General features: G+C 41.6%; 1 protein-coding gene across 1 annotated transcript; it reads right to left on the bottom strand.

Moving 5' to 3' along the window:
• Positions 1-2,187: 2,187 nt before the first annotated feature.
• On the bottom strand, positions 2,188-3,120 carry LOC144762050 (olfactory receptor 2D3-like). Its single transcript, XM_078647199.1, has one exon. The coding sequence runs from the start codon at positions 3,118-3,120 to the stop codon at positions 2,188-2,190; it is 933 nt and encodes a 310-aa protein (XP_078503325.1).
• Positions 3,121-21,221: the final 18,101 nt, after the last annotated feature.

The following is a 21,221-nucleotide window of genomic DNA, read 5'->3' as shown; positions in this document are numbered from 1 at the left end:
GCTGATGTCTTCACATAGGAGCCGTACAGTTCTGCGTCACTCTATATCGCGCTACATCGGTTCTGGTTAAGCCTCAGACAGGAGTTGCATGGGACTGTGATGCAAGGTCCTACCAGAGTCTGCACCTCACTGCATCGGTTCCAGTGAAGCTGCCAATCCGGAGCAGTGAGGTGCTGCATTTCGAGTCCCTGTGTTGGGCTGAGCTGCACTACATTGGATCCGCAAAATTCTTCACTTGTGCAGGGAATAGTACCCTCCGACTCAAGCCAAGGGTCCAGGTTCTGGAGGACAGCACTTGGAGGGTCACGACTCTATACCACAGAGGCCAGTAGATGGGACCATATCTGGTCCAGTGGGTCCGGTGAGCTGGAAAGCAGGAATGGCCTCTGCAAGCTTGTTATGTTCCTGTAGCTCAAACAGGAGGTCATCAAAGTGACCCTTGGAGACTCTTCCGGGGAGCCTGGGTTCAAGGCAAGCAAAACCAGTCTTTCTCTTTTAGACAGCAGGGAAGTCATTCTTCTGAATCTTCCACAGGTCCAGAAGTGTTCTGGTGAGAGGTTCTGAACTTGCCACTTTTATCCCTAGTGGCAATCCGTGGTTTTGACTGACCTACCACCTTTGCTTGGTTTGGCACCAATCTGCCTGAGATAACAAAAGACAGGCAGACCTAGGTGTGAGCAGCATTTGTCAATGGCAGGGCAGGCTGCCCTTAGGAGTCAGGAAAGGAGGGCAAGCCCTGATGCTACCCGTTGAAGCTCAGGAACCCCACAGTACAATCTGCTCTGGAGTTGAATACCTTGTCACACAAGATACCACAGTGGAGCAATTCACAGTCCTGTGACCCCGGACACTAACAGAATGAGACTCTTGGTTTAGGCAGAAAAAATTCAACTTTTTAAAAGCAGCATTTTCAGAATAGTAACCTAAAATACAACTGCACCAGTAAAGATGTTTTTAATTACAATCTATTCAAGTGGAAACAGCATTTCACTATATTGTCCCAAATGTAAGTTATCGCTTATTAAGTGTAATAGAGTAATCCAGCGTTATTCTATCTTAGAGATAGCCTTTCAGCAGTGGAAAATAACTTTAAGAGTTTTCCAGGACATGTAAAACCTAAATACACATGACCAACATTTTAACCCCTCCCATGCTGGTGACGTACCCCAGCCGTCACGCCCCGCGGTGGGCGTGTGCGGATGACGGCTGGGGTTCGTCACGGCCCCGCCCTGTTCTTTTGTTTACCGCACAGCGGAAAAATCGCGGCCGCAGCGAAGGGGTTAAATACCACGTACCCTGCCTTATAAGACTTTGCCTACCTTAGCGATGACTCGTAGGTACTAAAAGGGAAACTATAGGCCTTGCAAAAGTTTCATTTCGGCAAGTTGAAATGGAAGTTTAAAACTTAACTTCAGGCTGCAGTGGCAGGCTTGAGACATGCTTTGCATGAGTGTGGCACAATGAGTGCTTTAGCCCACTGGTAGCATTTAATTTACAGGCAAGGCTCTGGATACATGTAAACACAATATACTAGGGACTGATGAGTAAATTAAAGTTACCAATCTGGTGTAGGGTGGTTTTACTGTGTTTAAAGGAGGGAGCACAAGCACTTTACCCCAGTTATCAGAGTCCTAATGCCAACTAATGAGTTCAGCAAAACAGGGGAGTGAAGACAAAAACCCTGGGGTACTACCACGCCAAGGATGTCAGGTTAGACATTAGACATCAGACAAGTATAGCATGTATACATGATACACATCCTGCACCATCATAAAAGAAAAGGTTTCTTGAATAGAAATTTAGCACTGTAAATAATATACATTAAACACATTGCATTTCACAAATATATGTTACCCAACTGTTATATAGTACAGTAAGCTGCAGGGCTACTGGGTCAGTTGAAGGTAATGTGCTGTTTTATTTTAACAACAAAGCAACCATTATCAATCCTAAAAGGATGCTAGCATTAAACTCTTAATATAATTTTGTTTATAGGAACTTATAATAATTGCTTATTTCTACATAGCACCTCTTAACACAGGCTTGTTACCAGGTGTTAGTGCTATTTAGTTTATTGGTACTCAATTTACTGACTTTGATGGTTAAAAGGCTCAGGTTATACTTCAATGATTCAAACTTGTGACCTTCAAGTTACACATAGATTTCAAAAGAGGATGGCAGTATATATTAAACTCTGTGCCTCTGTGTAATCTTATGCACAGCCATCTTAACATCCTTGTTTCTTAGACTGTAGATCATGGGGTTCAGCATTGGGGGGGTGACAGTGTAAAATACTGACACAATTTTATCAAGATTAGCTGACTTTTTTGATGTGGGCTTCATGTACATATAGATGGCGGTGCTGTAGAACATGGTGACAACAATCAAATGGGAGGCACAAGTGGAGAAGGCTTTGATTCGGCCTGCGGATGAGCTGATCCTCACCACGGCGACAATGATTCGGATATAAGAGAAGAGAATGACCAGAGTAGGGATCAGTAACACATACGTCCCGACAGCAAGCATCACCATCTCTGTGACAAAGGTGTTTGTACACGCCATTTTTACTAGAGCTGTGGATTCACAAAAGAAATGATCAATCACGTTCTTACCACAGAAAGGTAATATCAGTGTAAAAACAGTATCCAGAAGTCCTACCACGCTGCCGCTGATCCAGCAGAAGACTGCCAACCTGATACAAACAGATGTGCTCATTCTGATGCTATAATGCAATGGTAAAGAGATGGCTACATAACGATCATATGACATGACTGCTAGAAGCACACCTTCTGTACAGCCCAGGAGCATGAAGAAGTACATCTGGACTGCACATCCGGCGAAACTGATCATCTTCCTCACAAGAAAGAATTGAACAAGCATGTTAGGGACAATCACTGATGAGTAGCACATGTCCAAGAATGAGAGGTTGACCAGGAAGAAGTACATTGGAGTGTGGAGCTTGGGCTCACGGACACAGGCAGTGATCAGGATAATGTTTCCAATGAGCGTGAACATATACATCACTGAGAATAACACAAAGAAAGCAATCTGCAGCGTAGGGTCCTCAGTTAGCCCCACCAGCCGGAACTCTGTCACTGAACTTCCGTTCCACGTCTCCATCAATCTCTTGTTCTCTTACCTGTAGAAAAATAAGAACAAATCTGTAAAAAAATACACTGCTGCTAAAGTAAAATCCTAAATCCAACCCTCCCCTTGCCCCCTGGCAGCTAACTCCATCATGTCCACTGCCTTTCTGTCTAAGGCTCACTCCTGACCATGCAGCTCAGATTTACCGATGCCCAAACTACCTCCCCTTTGAATTAGATTATGTAAGAAATTGGGTTATTGGTTGAAGGGGTTGGAAACCTAGTCAAGCAACAAACAAAATCCCTGTCAGAGTGAACCATAAAAGTGACTAAGTTAACCTGTGCTCTACTCTCTAGAAGCTTGGCACAAACCATCAGACTTAACTTAGAGGCAATGTGTAAAGTATTCATGCAGCACACCAACAGTAATCAAGTGAAAACACAACACAAGAAAAGTACAAACCAATTTAGAAAAAAAAGTCAATTTTAATAACTAAAATGATACCAAAATGACAAAAGCTCGGTCAATAGAACCAGAGATATGACGTTAAATTAAATTTATAATAAAAAAAGTTTTTGTGAAATAGTGCATGAGAGCCACTGGCAGTCGTCTGGTTGTGCTAGACCAGGGAAAAGTCACCCTATTGTGTCCTTGTAGCTCACAGAAGTCAGCCAACTGACCCTTGAAGTCACTCCAGCTAGCCTGGGATGAAAGCAAGCAGGTCCTGTCTTCCTTCTCAGACAGCAAGGCAATCCTTCAAGCAGCTGGGCAGTCCTTCTGCGACTTGAAATCCAACTTTAACATTAAAGAGTTCTTTAAATTCCCTTTCGTTTGAGTGTAAACAGCATGCCTGCTCCCAATACACAGTTAGCATTTACTAATGGTAATAAGGTAACCTATTGTTATTCAGTGGGAGAGTTATGCCTTATGACTGGGAAAAGTTACTTTAGGGGAATTTATCACTGCTTGGGCAAATAAAATTTAAGGTCAAATGCCCTACTTTTTAAATACAATGCACCCTGCTACATGAGTCTTTAGAGCCTACTTTATGAATACATTATAAGTATTAAAAAGGAAGGTTTAAGCCTGGCATAAGGTTTATTTTTCCAGGTCAAATGGTAGTTTAAACTGCACCAGAGGCTACAGTTGCATGCCTGAGGCAAGTTTTAAAAGGCTGTTTTAGAGGGTGGCAAAATAAGTGCTGCTGCTCACTAGTAACATTTAATTTTAGGCCCTAAGTACATGTTATACCAGTTTAGTAGGAACTTTTAGGTAAATGAAATGTGCCATTGGGTGTAAGTCAGCTTTACCATGTTTAAGGGAGTGAGCACAATCACGTTAGCACTGGTTAGCAATGGTAAAGTGCACAGAGTGATAAAGCCAACAAAATTGAATTTCAGAAAAACAGGAGGGGGGAAGGCAACAAGTTTGGGGGACGGCCACCTTCAGGCTGTTATGTATAATTTGTGCCCCCCCCAGCTGGAAGTGGGGAAAAACTAACCAGCCTTATGAGAGTTATCATCACTAAGGCAGAAGAACCTGGACATACAATCAGCACTGATGTCGTCTGACCCAGGGCAGTGTTCCATTGTAAACTCCATTCTCTGTAGGGTGATGGACCACCTCTCCAGTTTGGTATTCTCAGCATGAGCAATTTTTTATTTTTGCAGAGTTTTATATAGTGTGAACTTGACCCAAATCGGGTACCAGAGCGCCTTACATAGCACCAGTTGCATTACATGAGGTCACATTCATTTTGTTAGGCACTGGGAGATTAAGTGATTTTCCCAGAATCACAGGATGTTCATTGTCATTGCCGAGACTCGAACCTAGTTTCCCAGATTTGAGGTCAGCCACTCTAGCCGTTAGGTCAACTCCTCTCCCCTACTCAAAAGTGAACTCGAAAGTAAATCCCAGCTATTTTCTCAGTTTTTCACTGTCCAGACCACAGCAAAGGCTTCCTTTTCAATAGCACTCCTCCTCTCTTCCCTGGCAAATAACGTCCTACTTATGAAGTCTACAGGTTGGGCTAGGCCCTCATTTAAGTGTGATATACATCCCCTATGCCATGTTTTGAGGCAGCTGTCTGCACAATGATTTTCTGGGATCTGAGCACAGGTGCTGTGCACATGGTCTGCTTGAGAGTCTCACCGGCTTTCCGGTAGACCTCTGTCCAGATCACTTGGGCTACTTCTTTGAGGTATGCTCAATAGGGTGAGACAATGGTGACATCCCCCTTCACAAGCCTCTTAAAGTATCCAGTGAAGGCCTGGAAGGCCCTCACTTCAGTATAATATTTGTTTGGGGTGCGGGAGGGGTTCCCAGGCCAGAAGAGTTTCTATCTTGACTTGGAGGGGCCGCATGTGGCACCCACCCTCCCGGTGTCCCCTTCTTATCTAGCACTTGCTGGCCTTGATAGTAAGGGCTCCCAGTTGCAGAGCAAGAACCCAATCTTGGAGGTCGAACAGGTGGCTTTGGAGCAGTAGACAGCTATGCTATTCAGGTAGGCAGTACTGAATGCCTCCATCCCAGCCAGGTCCGTTACCCAACCTCAGAAAAGTTGCAGGGCAATTCTTCAATCCAAAGTGCATCACCCTAAATTAGACACTGCCCTCTTGAGTAGAGAATGCAGTCCTCTCTTTAGCCCCCTCAATCGGGGCAATTTGCCGGTAGCCTGATGTGAGACTGACGGTACTCTGGAACTTGGCAGCTCCCAACTTGTCTATGAGCTCTTCAGCTTTGGATGACGAGCATCAGTTTTGGTAACTGAGTTGAGCTCCCTGTAATCCCCACAAAATCGAGTTCTGGGGTGATACTCGGTATGATAGCTTTGGGTACCAGCACCACTGGGATGGACTAGATACCATTGGAGTCTCAATCATTCCCAAAGCAAGCATCTTGGATACTTTGTCCTTGATGCTAGCCCTTACCTTGGCACACAGTCTGTAAATGTTGTTCTTTTAAGGCATGATGTCTCCAATATCATGGGTACACAAATGTGTAAGCCCAGGAGTGAGGGAGAATAGGGAGGCAAACTGCCCCAGCAACTGCTGACTGTCTCTCTGCTGTTTTAGAGATAGGGTAGGGGAGAGTTTGACACCATCCTCTGACCCATCCTGCTCCTTTGGAGATAAAAGATAGGGGAGAGGTACACTCCACTTCATCATCTGACACCGGAAGCAAGGTGACTTCAGACCTCCCATAGAGTGCTATGAGGGGATTGACATGGGATAACCTTAAGGGATTCCTGGGGGTCTTGAGTTCTACCAAGTGGGGGACCCTCCCCCTTTCTCTCCTTTACATCATAGGGCTATAATCAACAGTCTCTGGGGACCCTGGGCTTCACTAGCTCCACCACTCACACTTTCTTTCCAGATTAAAACTAGACTAGAGTGGCTTTCTGTTCATACCAGTGCGTCATCACCTCCTGGATGGTTTCCAGATTCTCAGAGGCTTTCTTCCAGAAGTGCTGCATCTGGTTTCTGAAATCCAGCATGTAGCTGACTACATCCTGAGGGTGCTTCCTGGGAGCTTGTTCCCACCAATTCATCTTCAACTAAGAGATCCTTCAACAGCGTGGCATTAGAGGAGCGCAAAAGGGCAATGCCTAACTCCCTTATGTGGCACCTCCTTGTAGACCAAAGCAGCCATTGTAAGAAGACACCCTACTTCCACCGAATGGGCTCAGGCAGGGTCTTGTTCACTACATCCTCATTGGTCTGAGGGTGATAGGGTGTGAAAAACACATAGGTCACCCCACACTCACCCTCATCATGTATGCAGACATTGGGTAAAAATCTGAATCATGGCCATAGAAACCAAGGTCTGTGGCCGCAGTCAAAGATCTCAGAGATATGGTCTCTTGGTACCTAAAGGCAAGGTCCACTAAAAGCAGGGTAAACCTGTTTCATAAGGCTGTCCTGGGGCCCAACAATGTCAATACCCACCCTTTCAAAGGGTAATGGAAACAGGGGAGCCTTGAGTTTTTTCACTCACTTCCCACAATCTGGCAGGTGGGACATGGCCTATAACAGTTTGTGAGCCTTGTCAGGGGTGCATTATGAGCCTGACTCAGTAGGAAGGCTCTGTAGCACTGGGGGACTATTAACACATGGGTTGCCCCTGGTGTATGAAACTCACTATATGGGAAGTCATCCCCTCAATAGATAAGGTGAACTCCAGAGATGTCAGCAGCTGCTTGGGCCTAAGCATGTCATCCCAAGCCCTATAGATTCTGACACTCTTTCTGAGCTCCACAGACATCCTTCCTGGTAGGCCCACCCTCAACTTGCCCTGCTGCAAGCTCAGGCAGGTCTCCCAGGGCTGCAATGTCTTCCCCTCTAGGCTCCAGGTCAGTGCACTCAGTTTCTGCTTCGTTGTGGATCACAGCGATACCAAAGGGGATGATGAACGGGGCGATTGAGCAAATCAAACACCCACCCCCAGTCAACTGATCTTGGTTTAATCCATCATCATTCTTTTGCTCACTCCACCACCCCAGTTCAGACATGGCCATATGCAAATCAATCTGACCCTGTCCCTCATGGGAACAGTCCAGTTCGGATTTCCAAGCCATATCTTCCCTGGACCGGAAACAAGCATCCTGGGACTGGTTTCGGTTTCATAACTCTCATCAGCCAGGCTATCTTAAATCCAGTGGCAAAGTGAGCAAGGGACGCACGTCTTGGCATACCCTGCCAACTTAGGGCGAACAAAGCGATATCAAAGGGGATGATGGACAGAGCGATTGAGCAAATCAAACACTCACCCCCAGTCAACTAAGCTGGGTTTAATCCATCATAATTCTTTAGCTCACTCCACCACCCCAGTTCAGACATGGCCATATGCAAATCAGTCCAGACAAGTCTTGGCAGTTCGGGCTGGACTGTTCCCATGAGGCACAGGGTCAAGACTGATTTGCATATGGCCATGTCTGAACTGGGGTGGAGTGGTGAGCAAAATAACGATGGATTAAACCCAGATCTGTGACGGGGGTGAATATTTTGCCAATGTGCAACATTCCTTCCATCATATTGTGTGTTTTGCTGTTCGCCCTGTGTGGGAAGTGTATGCCCAGACGTGGGTCTAGTGCTCACGACGATACTGGAGTCAAGCTATCCTGGCTGATGACGGCTGATAGCCAGAAACCTGTCCTAGGATGCTTGATTCCGGTCCAGGGAAGACATGGCTTGGCAGTTCGGGCTGGACTGTTCCCCTGAGGCACATGTTCAAGGCTGATTTGCATATGGCCATGTCTGAACTGGGGTGGCGTGGTGAGCAAAATAACAATGGATTAAACTCAGATCTGTGACTGGGGTGAATGTTTTGCCAAAGTGCAACATTCCGTCCATCATCTTGTGTTTTTTTCTTTCTGGATCACAGCAGTTTCAGGGTCTGTATTCACGTGCACCTTCTTTTTTTCTTGTTTTGGTAACTGCCTAGGCCGAATCTATACAAAAGCGGGATTGTACCTATACCTCTAATACTAATTGAAAAACAATTAATGCGTAAAGATGGGTAAACCAACATTTATTAGTTTGCCCTGACACTTGATTTATGTCATTCTTTTTTTTGTTTTAAAACTTGTATCATTTCAGATCAGAGAAGAAACATCATCAACTTCACATTAAACCATACATCATTATTGAAAAACAAAAGCAATATGTCCAATTGATATGAAACAAATAATCATACAATACAAATGTACTCTCTAATTACTAAACAAATTAATATGAAAAAAATCATTAAACAGTTGCCAAAGGACAGTACAAAGAAACACTGCGGTTGACAAATGAATTACATTCCAGGGGGTGAACAGATTATGATGCCACCCACATTCATGTTCCAGTATTTACTATGTTTGGATATTATTTAACACAGGGAATGTAACAAATGCTGATGGCACAATTCCTTTACTGAATAAATGGATGCTGACGCGTTTCGAGTCGCACTGTATTAGTCACAGGACTCTCATCAGGGCAGGATAAGTCATATCCATAGGAACTGTTTTTAAAAAAAGGAGGGAGAAAATATTTTAGAAATTGGTCCTCTATCCAACCAAGATTGCTTTTAAAGAGTGCATCCCATGATGCAGCATACCTTAAAGGACCAGGAATTTGCTGGTCTTTCTAGAATGTCATCAATTTCTGTGTGTATCAACCTGCAACAGAGCGAAATAACTTTGAATGTACTGTTTCGAGAGTGTGGGCTGCAGCCACAAATTGAGGCGCAATGTTCATCTAATGGATTTACCTGTATTTTATAGGTCTGACGATACATCCATATAACCTCGACGGACGAGGGAATTTTAATTCCCAATGTTGATTATTATTTAATTCTGAAAAATAATGTTGGACAACATGTAAATCGAACACCCGGGAGCAACCCATGATTTTTGAACAAAATATGCGCCACGGGCTACCAGAGAAATTGCTTACTTGTGAAGGCCCCGCAATTAGGCGGAAGCGGGTACCGCTATCAATATGAATCACCAAATTCCGTGTCCTACGGAAAGAATAAGGAGAAATCACTAAGCTGACTCAAATTTTACTAGGACAACAGGAGGTATACTCTAAAAGTCGAGGTGCCAAGTCTTACCGTTGGTTATAAGCTTGACGCGTTGTCAATATCTCTAGCCGGCGGCTTGGGGCAAACAGAGTCTCCCGTGCATGCGTGGTTTAAATTAACAATCGGCAATACGGTCACATGATATGATGCAGCCAATCAAGTGTATCGGGGGCATCCGTGCTGGTTGCTATGAATTATGGGAATTGTAGTAATACTTAAAGCATGAAAACGACATTGGGTTTTATTTATGAGTGTGTTAAAAGAGGTTATATCCTGTACACTTCACTCAAACAATTCAGACCTTTATTTACGCTATCAAATCTCATGATTAGGTACGCCTCTTTGCGCAGAAGTGCCGCTTCAACATTTGACGATTGATGTTTTGGATCAACCCATGTTAGTACTGTCCACTTGAAATGATTTCCCCCATGGTTGTTAAACAAAGAATTTTCAACCATAGGTGCAGATGATACCTTTTTCTTTATTCTCGAGCGATGTTGCGTGATTCGTACATTTATAGATTGGCAAGTTTTGCCAATATACACTCTGTTGCAGGGACACACCACGGCATAGACCACATTCTTGGTCTTGCAGTTTGTGAACATCTCATGTTTCCATTTGACCCCGTCATGGTCAAAAACGTTACCTTCCAATGTCGTTGAGCATGATACACAATTGCCACATTTATGGTGCCCGCATATAGGTTTTAAGTTCCATTGTGCTATCAAGTCGCTCTTCTGTTTGGGAATGTAACTTTGCTGGCCAATGCTAGTGTTTTTTGCGCATGGCGAAGATGGGTTTCTCCAACGGATGTTCCAGATTCTTCAATAGATGCCAATTATTCAAAATGATACATTTGAATTGGTTTGTGTGTGACCCAAAGGTTGTTACACAGACCAATTTATTAAGTTCACTTTTTTCTTTTTTCTGAAGGAGATTTTGCCTAGGGGTGAATCTCACCCGTTTTTTGGAGTGATGTAGAAGTTTTTTTGGATAACCCCTTTTCGCCATTTCAGCACAAAACCGTGTCGCATGATACTCAAAATCCGCCAAATCCGTACAGTTACGTCTTATTCTCAATAGTTGTCCAAAAGGGAGATTCTCTTTCAAGCACTGTGGGTGCGAGCTTTTGTAGTGGAGGATGGTGTTTCTGTCAGTTTCCTTTTTGTGTAAAGTGGTTGTTAGACTATCATCGCGGGTGCCTACTGTGATGTCAAGGAAGGTCATTTTGATTCGGCTAGATTCCATCGAAAATGTGATATCAGTTTGTCTCGAATTGAGCCAGTCGTAAAATTGATCGAGCTCGGTCTGGCTCCCCTGTCACAGGAGCCAGACGTCATCAATGTATCTTAACCATTGATTTATATGGCCAGAGAATGGATTGTTGTTGTATATGAATCTTTCTTCATACTGTGCCATATATAGTACCGCCATCTCAGGTGCATAGGGACAGCCCATGGCGAAGCCTTTGACTTAGACAAAAAACGCATTTTCAAACTTGAAATAGTTGCTGCGTAAAGTGATTTCAGCCAATGATAGAATAAATGAGGTAGGTACCTTATGGGGTCTGTCACGTTCGTCCAAGTATAGTTCTAATACCTGCAGGGCCTCATCCTGGGGGATTTGGGTGTAAAGTGAGGCGACATCTAAGGTCACCATCATTTGTGTTGTTTCATTAAATGACTGTCCTTCTATTTTAGCGATGAAGTCAGTAGTGTCCCTGAGGTATGACTTGACCTGCGGTAGAAACGATTTTAAGAAAAAATCAATGTATTGAGAGACCGGTTCTAATGCGGAATCACAGCCCAACACAATTGGTCGGCCTGGTGGTCTTTGGTCGTTTTTGTGGATCTTTGGCAAAAAATAAAGAACCTGCGTTCTTGGTGATTTTTTATTCAAATACTCAAATTCCTTGGGGCCCAGAAGACCGAATCTATGACATAATATCGACAGACAGAATATAGACATACAAAAATAGCGAAGCAAAAATATCGGCATCAAAAATATCGAAGTTCTATCTACATAAGGGTAAGTACAAAAATATTGAGAAAAAAAATATCGTAGTACAAAAATATAGAAGTAAAAAATATCGTTTTTTAAATGTGTTAATAATAATGTAAAAATAATTTAAAAATACATATAATTTAACAAATTATAGATATAAACATTAAAACATATTTAAAAAATAATAACTAATACATATACATTTAAAATAAATTAAAAACTCTACATATAAATTAATATATATACTTACTCTACATATTGCATCAGTAGTGAAAGCGTTGGATAGCGTAGGGGTAAAAATGACCATTCCCACTGCAGAGGGTGCAACAGTAGGGAAAGCGCTGGATAGCGTACGGGTAAAAATTACTATTCCCACTCCAGAGGGTGCAACAGTAGGGAAAGCGTTGGATAGCGTAGAGGAAAAAATTACTATTCCCACTCCAAAGGGTGCAACAGTAGGGAAAGTGTTGGATAGCGTATGGGTAAAAAATACTATTCCCACTCCAGAGGGTGCAACAGTAGGGAAAGCACTGGATAGCATAGGGGAACAAATTACTATTCCCACTCCAAGGGGTGCAACAGTAGGGAAAGCGTTGGATAGCGTAGGGGTACAAATTACTATTCCCACTCCAGAGGGTGCAACAGTAGGGAAAGTGTTGGATAGCGTAGGGGAAAAAATACTATTCCCCCTCCAAAGGGTGCAACAGTAGGGAAAGCGTTGGATAGCGTAGGGGGGAAAATTACTATTCCCACTACAGAGGGTGCAACAGTAGGGAAATCGTTGGGTAGCGTAGGGGTAAAAATTAATATTCCCACTCCAAAGGGTGCAACAGTAGGGAAAGCGTTGGATAGCAAAGGGGTAAAAATTACTATTCACACTCCAGAGGGTGCAACAGTAGGGAAAGCGTTGGATAGCGTAGGGGTAAAAATTACTATTCCCACTCCAAAGGGTGCAACAGTAGAGAAAACGTTGGATAGCGTAAGGGGGAAAATTACTATTCCCACTACAGAGGGTGCAACAGTAGGGAAATCGTTGGGTAGCGTAGGGGTAAAAATTAATATTCCCACTCCAAAGGGTGCAACAGTAGGGAAAGCGTTGGATAGCGTAGGGGGTATAAATTACCATTCCCACTGCAGAGGGTGCAACAGTAGGGAAAGCGCTGGATAGCGTAGGGGTAAAAATTACTATTCCCACTCCAGAGGGTGCAACAGTAGAGAAAGCGTTGGATAGCGTAGAGGAAAAAATTACTATTCCCACTCCAAAGGGTGCAACAGTAGGGAAAGTGTTGGATAGCGTATGGGTAAAAAATACTATTCCCACTCCAGAGGGTGCAACAGTAGGGAAAGCACTGGATAGCATAGGGGAACAAATTACTATTCCCACTCCAAGGGGTGCAACAGTAGGGAAAGCGTTGGATAGCGTAGGGGTACAAATTACTATTCCCACTCCAGAGGGTGCAACAGTAGGGAAAGTGTTGGATAGCGTAGGGGAAAAAATACTATTCCCCCTCCAAAGGGTGCAACAGTAGGGAAAGCGTTGGATAGCGTAGGGGGGAAAATTACTATTCCCACTACAGAGGGTGCAACAGTGGGGAAATCGTTGGGTAGCGTAGGGGTAAAAATTAATATTCCCACTCCAAAGGGTGCAACAGTAGGGAAAGCGTTGGATAGCAAAGGGGTAAAAATTACTATTCACACTCCAGAGGGTGTAACAGTAGGGAAAGCGTTGGTTAGCGTAGGGGTAAAAATTACTATTCCCACTCCAAAGGGTGCAACAGTAGAGAAAACGTTGGATAGCGTAAGGGTAAAAATTACTATTCCCACTCCAGAGGGTGCAACAGTAGGGAAAGCGCTGGATAACGTAGGGGTAAAAATGACTATTCCCACTCCAAAGGGTGCAACTGTAGGGAAAGTGTTGGATAGCGTAGGGGTAAAAATTACTATTCCCACTCCAAAGAGTGCAACAGTAGGCAAAGTGTTGGATAGCGTAGGGGTAAAAATTAATATTCCCACTCCAGTGAGTGCAACAGTAGGGAAAGCGTTGGATAGCGTAGGGGTAAAAATTAATATTCCCACTCCAGAGGGTGCAATAGTAGCAAAAGTGCAGAATAGGGTAGACGTTATATTAACATACTTATCAATTAGATTTTTTTTTAACAAACAAAAGATATAATATTTTATTTACAAAAATATATTACTAAATACCAGATATTTATAATTAATATTTACTTAAATAACAAAAAATACTTCTCACGCTACTCCCCCTTTAAAACACAACACACTACACATACAAAAAGACACGATTAATATAAATATCAATTAATAACAATTAATATTATTAAATTGATGTAATTATAAATTAAGTAATTGACAAATAGTAATGACTAATTAATAATTAATTACCAATTAATAATTAATTAACAAGATATGTACAAAAATAAACACAATTTATTAATAAATGATGTATAATTAATATTATAAAATAACTTAAAATAAACGAATTACCAATTAATTAATTAACAATTAATTAATAATAAATACCAATAAATAAATACAATCTCTTTAATTAATTTAATTTAATTATTTCACACCCTATTCCCCTATAAACAAACAACCCACTACACATAAATAAATCACATAAAAATGTAATCATCATTTCATTACATAATAATAATTAATTACCAATTAATTATTAATTAACAATGACAAAAATGTAAAAATATTACTACATTAACTCTAATTAATGTAATTAAATAATTAATATTAATTAATTACCAATTAGTTATTAATTAACAATTAATTATGAATCAAAAATATTAAAACAATAATTAATTATAATTAAATTACTTCTCACCCTATTCCCCTATAAACCCACAACCCAGGGAAGAGGTGTGGCGCCGCGGCCAGGGCGACTGATGCTGGAATCTGGGGACCACGGTTCGATCCCCGGCTCCGGCGGCAGGTTAGCCCAGCACCATGTGACTCTGGGCAATAGCTCGCTTAATCTTCCCGACGGCCCCCAGCGCCTAGAGACCCTTACGGGTGATTGTGCGCTTTACAAATGTGGACTTTACTTTACTTTACTCTGATACTAAAACGCTAAATGTAAACAAAATTACTAATTTCTAATCATACATTAAAAATATGTTTAACAAACATATAAAATACATAATAAAATACATAACACTAAACAAAATTTTGATATTAGTAACATACATACCTTAAAATCGATATTCTGTCCATCGATATTGTTGCACATCGATATTCTATACCATCGAAATTAAAACATCGATATTATTGTATATCGATATTTTAATTTTGATATTTTATCTCCCGACCGCCTTGGCCATTTTCCCAGGCCTTCATGACTCCGCTCTTGGGTGGCCACAGACTGTGTTGTCAAGCACACCGACTTCAGCAAACCTACCATCTCCTAGTGAGACCTGAACTCTACTTCCTTCCAGAGAGTGTGCTTCAGATCATTTCTTTGAAGACAATCTACAGGCGTGGCAGAACACACAACAATGTTTAGAGAACCTGAGAAAGTGACTCCTGTGGTTGTCAGCTACCAAAACTTGCTAGAATGCATTGGGGATTGCCTGCTCTGAGGACCACAGATGACACTGTACAGTAGTCATAAGGGCTTCTGTGTCCCTGAGAACCTCCATCCTCCACCAATTGATGGTGATCCCCTGCCTGCACTTGGAAGTATTTGCAGGCATCTGGGCTTCGGGCATCATCGCTTTGTCACCCTACCACCACACTAACTTGGTCTATCTCCTGCCCTGGTGCTACGCTGGCCAATCCTTGGGTCTGCTCACCAGTGTAGGGCTCTGCCCTGGTGGGACACTTGGCATCCCCTTCCCCTGCCTTGTACTCTTGGGGACAAACTTCAGTGCCTTTAAAAAAAAAAACACATTCTTTTTCTGGCCAGGTTGGGTTTTGTATCCTTCTCATGTGAACCATTTGAGGACCCATATACACATCTTGGATTCCCACAGATGTTACCTGTGGTTCTCAGTAGTCCAAAAGCAATTTAAGTTTGCCATGTTCCCCTTTGGCCTCACATGTGTCCCACAGTTGTTCATGAAAATGATGGTGTTCACCACCCTACTTCAGAGGTTGAGCATACCAGTATTTCCCTACCTTGATGATTGGCTGTTGAAGGCACGCTTGCCACTGTCAGTCGAAGACTACCTCCACATACCAGCAAACCACCTGATATCGTTGGGGCTCTTGATCAATGAGCTGAAGTCACATCTGACTCTTTCACAGAGGCCTCCTTTTATAGGGGCCGCCTTCGGCATAGTGCACTTTAGGGCTTCCCTTTCTTGCACCAAGTCCAGGATCTTATTTTCAACGGGTCCGAGCAGCCGATTATAGGTTTCGCTGGTTGCTTTTTTTGCTCTGAAGTGGCATATTTACTGCTGTTTTCTTGGGTTGTGAATTGGCCACGCCCAGTTCGCTCACTGCTCTTCTGTACTGACTGCTTCTGCAGCTCCTGTGTGTAGGTTGTTGCTGATGAGGAGCAGTATTTCCCTGAGAGAGTGATGAGACAGTGTACCTGGGATCATCACTGAGATGGCCAGTAAGCAGTAAACTGTGTTCACAGCCGCTTTACCGTACTCTAGTGTTCACTTTCTTGGAAGGATTACATGGATTGTGATGGCAGCAAGATTTTTTGCAGTAAATATTTATAGATGGTGTATTCCATGTTACAGACAGTCCACACTAAAAGTATCAAAAATACTAGAAAAAGTAGATAGAGAATGACACTTGAGATATATATTTGTATTCTGTTATTATAAAGACCTCATAAAAGGTTGGCATCAGGATACTATGTCGTCAGTGGTTAAATGTTTTTGGCAGACTCGGGTAGTTCTCTTACATTTCTTGCATTTCTATAGCTGTTTATCTGCTAAAACCTGTCAAAGAAATGCTTGGTGTAAAAAAAAGCAGCCTCTAAGAGGAGTGTTTGGGGGCGCTGTCTACCTAGTGCTCTTCTTTGTCACATAATGTATGCATATTTACTCTGATGCAAGTAGCTACAACACCCATATCCATTCTTCTCAATGGTAATGACAACTAATGAAGTGACTTAAGTAGAATTAACTAGAACAACTAGTAAGTTTTACGGATAGCATCCAACCTCCCCTATGGTGGAATGCTACAATGCCATCTCAGAAGTGGCAGTGAGCTGATTCGCATTCTTCCTTCTGGCAGGTCTAATAGAATTGCATGGTGTGTAATTAATTAAAACTGCTGAAAAGAGAACTTGTTAGATTATTGCACAGCAATTTTGTAGAATGAGAACAATTACATTTTTAATATAAACAACATTCCACATTATTTGAAGCAGTGAAACCCCCTACCAAATAGTGTAGCAGCTTATTTTTTATTTTTTAAAATCTTGCTGCAAATGTCTTTCAGTGTCAACTGGTTATGGAAATAATGTTCCTTGTAGGAAGTAACCATTTTTTACGTGGGGAACCACCAGATTTGTACCCTGTCTGCACCTGCAAACCAGTTGTAAAGCTCCCCCTTTTAACATGGGTGAATTAGCATAAGCCTAATTGGCATATTTCACTTACCTATCCGTCCTTAGTATATGGTATAAAATGTTTCCTTGATCTGCAAGGTAAAGGCAACTAGTGGACTGCAGCATCTATTGTCCCATTTACTGCAGTGGCAGTGCAAACATGGATTCAGGCATCACATTAGAGCCTGACTAAAGCATTTCTTAAACTGCAATTCAACGTGTCAAAATATATGTTTTAACAGATTCAAATCTTCCTTTCAAGTGATAAATGGCGACCCCTTAACTAGGCTTTACTCTCCATAATGCAGGGTGCATGGTATTTAAAATGAATGCAGGTAGAAAGCACTGAATAGCTTATTCCCCTGTACCAAAGCTGGCTGTTACATAGAGAAAGAAACAATGACATGCGCTATTAGGTCTAATAATGGTTTCTATGGCTAGAAAACACATAGAAATGTAACAATTGGACTCTGTAGGGTTTGATAAAAGCCCATTTCACGGGCGAAGTTTTGATAGATGTTATGGAAAAGATACATCTAGAAAATTAACTTTTTCCTGCCTAGAACATCTAAAAGCTAATGTGCATTAGTCTCCAGTTGGAGCCCTCTAAGTCCTCAAGTCCTGACTGACGTGTGTAAATTGCCCCCAGAGCAGAGACAAAAGCCAGGGTGTGGAGAGGCGTTTCAGTTCCTCTGGCAGGAATACCATTTTAGCAATCCTCAGTGACTTCATTAACTTCAAAGGGGCCTCTCTTGTCACAGGTAGATGGCTCCTGGCCAGGCCCTTTCATTGTTCTTCTAGTCAGGCAGTATCCAATCCCTGTGGGGAGGGAGCTTCCTGCAGAACTAGTTTGAACTGACCACTGAGGAGCGGTTGCTCATTTCCCTGGCCACACCTCTGTAATAGGCAGATGCTCTGCACAATGGGAGAAGGGTTTCCCCATCTTGGATTTAGACAGAGTAGGATTATTTGCTGTAGATAACAAAAGATAAAATGCACAAGTGGTTTGGGAAACCCTGGGAACTTTTACTCCATTGGTTTGGGAGGGGCCTGGAACCTAGAGTCACTCCTACCAACAAGCTGGTGCCAGGTATAAATGCGTCATCCCCAGCATTCTTTTAGGAACACTATTAGACCTGAGGAAGATTAAAAGAGGACTGAACCTACTGTTTGAGACTTGAGTAGGGCCCTGAAGGACTGTACCTTCTCATTCCTATATATTGGAATTCTTTGGTCAACATATAATAGCTACAGAGGAAACTCATGAAAAGCAATTAATAACTATCAGGATAAGCATTAATTAGAAAATTCGAAAATTGTTTTTGTCAATAGCTCAACATTTATTAATTAAAAAATACAAACATCTAAAATCATGATATCTTGTACACAAAGAAAAATAAACAAAACACAGATCCTAAACAATAATCTAAAGGACCCTATTCACAAGGAGTACCTAATATATATGTATAAACACACAGCTAAAAATATGACAGTTATATTTCATAAATCATATTAAATTAAAAACTCAAACATTTGAATGTTACAGAACATATCAAACAAAGTGGCATGACATCATATAGTCTCTCGACGCGCGTTTCGGCGTTCCAACAAACGCCTTCCTCAGGAGCCACACAAGTACACTAAAATATACATAAAAAAGAAAGAGCATATATAAGCACATATTTCAACAAATCTCACAATCCTCCACAATTTATTCAAACCTGTCTATAATTTGTCAAGTTACTGTTCTTGTGTACTTCTACCATTCATTCTCGAAATCCAAGAAACACGAATCATTAATATTTATAATCATATTCAAACATTTAAACATTTAAGCAATCTTATCCTTCTATACAAAGTTTCATGTCCTCTTTTGCGTGTAGCCATCTCTATACGACAACTCATACATTAGATAATCCTAAGCACAGATTCATAGTTACAGAATAATTTTTTGAGCAGTTGCTAAGCGGGTAACTATTGAGGGGGTTTATCTGAATGTTAAACTCTAGCTACAACCGAAAGTGTGAAATCTACTGCTATAGTAGAGGGTGTTGAGCAGGTTAATCTTCAGACACCTCAAACATCCACCCTTCTAGGTAATTTCCTATCTAGACATCTCTTTTTAATATAGTGATCTAAAGATGCGTTTATTAGTTTCTTAGTAGTTAACTTTTCTTAAAACCAATCTACTTACTAGGATCATAGATCATTGGTGTCGATGATAGTAACACCGCTCAAGTCCCCTTATCTGATAGTCCGCTGATCCTCAGGAGGGACACGTCTAGGCTATTCTCTACGGATTTAAAATATAAGAAAGGCATTCTAATATCTAACTCACTTAAATCAGCAGTTTCTTTTTAGTAACAGAAAGGGAGGATAAATGGGGGGGAAAAAAAGAGGAAACCGAGGGGGAGGGGGGATTTGGAAAACGTTTTTTAGGAGACATAAGTAAACCCTTCTCTCAAGCAAATCTCCAAGTACTGTGCATCTTGAAAACGGTAATTCCCCTTATTTTTTATGTATATACATATACATCTCAACATTTACATGAGGTCGTATTATCATGGTATTCGCTCTATACACTTGAAACACACTGGTACTCATTTAAATGTGGCCAGTGCCAGGCTAAAAAAGTACGAAATACCAAGCAGCTACTAATTTAGCATGGTTTATAGGTCCAACTACAGCTAAGATGCATCATCTGATAAAAGGCTCTCCTTTCCCTTTGTCAATGTTCAGTACAATCTGGACCACATTTCTGGGCAAAAGTGCTTACCTAAATTAAAAGTTCCAGGTTAGTTTGAGAGAATTCTTTGGATATATGTTTCATCTCTCGTGTAATGTAGAACAACCCAGGATTTCTTTAGGTATTTTAACTGTTAATAAGACAAACACCAGTTTAATTGTTTTGTGATATCTCTCTGTTTAGACAATCAACTTAGCCTTTACGGGGATATTAATTGCACTTACTTTTGTTTAGTTAGCTGAAACATTGTCTCGCTGCTTTTAGAAATTAGCCGGTTTTCAGGGACGTTTATAATACAATGTCCTTTCCACTATTGAAAAAAACGAAAGAAACCATTTTCACTATTTCGAAATGCCGGTCTCATTCCAAACTCGTTTTACACTTACTGAGAATGTTCCTAATACTTACATTGTCTTAATTTATTGAGCCGTATTCCGGTTGTCGGTGAAAGTTAAATAGTTATCCGGGATACTCGTGATACAATATGTAAGCGTGCAGTCATGGATTCTTGCACTTAGCTTTCCTGTCGGGTAACTCCTTAGATATGGATGTATACCGCTATACCCTACAAAGACATATACAACAATCCTATTTAATATTATTGTCATTTTAGATATTCCAAACTACCTACATCTACTCTACACGGTACTAAGGATTTACTTCGATCCTCTTACCCGAAAAGCGATGGACAAGGGCTCAGCGGGGCTGCCAAATATTCTGAGACGGCGTCTCTCGGCCGTTGCGTCTGATACTAACTGCGCACCACAGAGCAGTCTCTCTTATGGAGCTTTCCCGCGCGCAAAAATCAAAACGGCCCATGTGACACGATCAGCCAATGGGCCATTAGCGGTTGTGGTCAAAATGTTTTAAAGCGACAGTACCCTCCGGATGGTGGCTACACTGTGGAACCCGTATGTAAGGGATTCAAACAGCGAGCCGTCAGTAGTCATCAATAATAATCATCGTATAGAGCCATATTCTCCTATGTCTGATCTCCTCATCGTTAGAACTGTATCTACAGATCTATCGATCTCTTTGTTCCTCTATCATCGTTTTAGATGCCAATGATAATGTGTCCTGTACAGATAGGTCGACTAATGGCAATATACTACGGAATTTAATTAAAAATATAAATGAACCAAAACAAGATTTCACAACATATATTGACAATAATTATCATAAAAGGAGGAAAGTATACGTAAACTACCTTTCCAGCCTAGAAATAGCAACATTTTTCATCTGTAAAAACTTCACAATATTTTACATATTAAAGACCTA

The sequence above is a fragment of the Lissotriton helveticus genome, chromosome 6, assembly GCF_964261635.1.
Source record: "Lissotriton helveticus chromosome 6, aLisHel1.1, whole genome shotgun sequence".
Taxonomy (NCBI): Eukaryota; Metazoa; Chordata; class Amphibia; order Caudata; family Salamandridae; genus Lissotriton; species Lissotriton helveticus.
This window is presented reverse-complemented; position numbering and strand designations above follow the sequence as displayed.

Excerpts from the sequence above, each read along its gene's own strand:
- LOC144762050 (XM_078647199.1), bottom strand. The coding sequence starts at position 3,120 with ATGGAGACGTGGAACGGAAGTTCAGTGACAGAGTTCCGGCTGGTGGGG.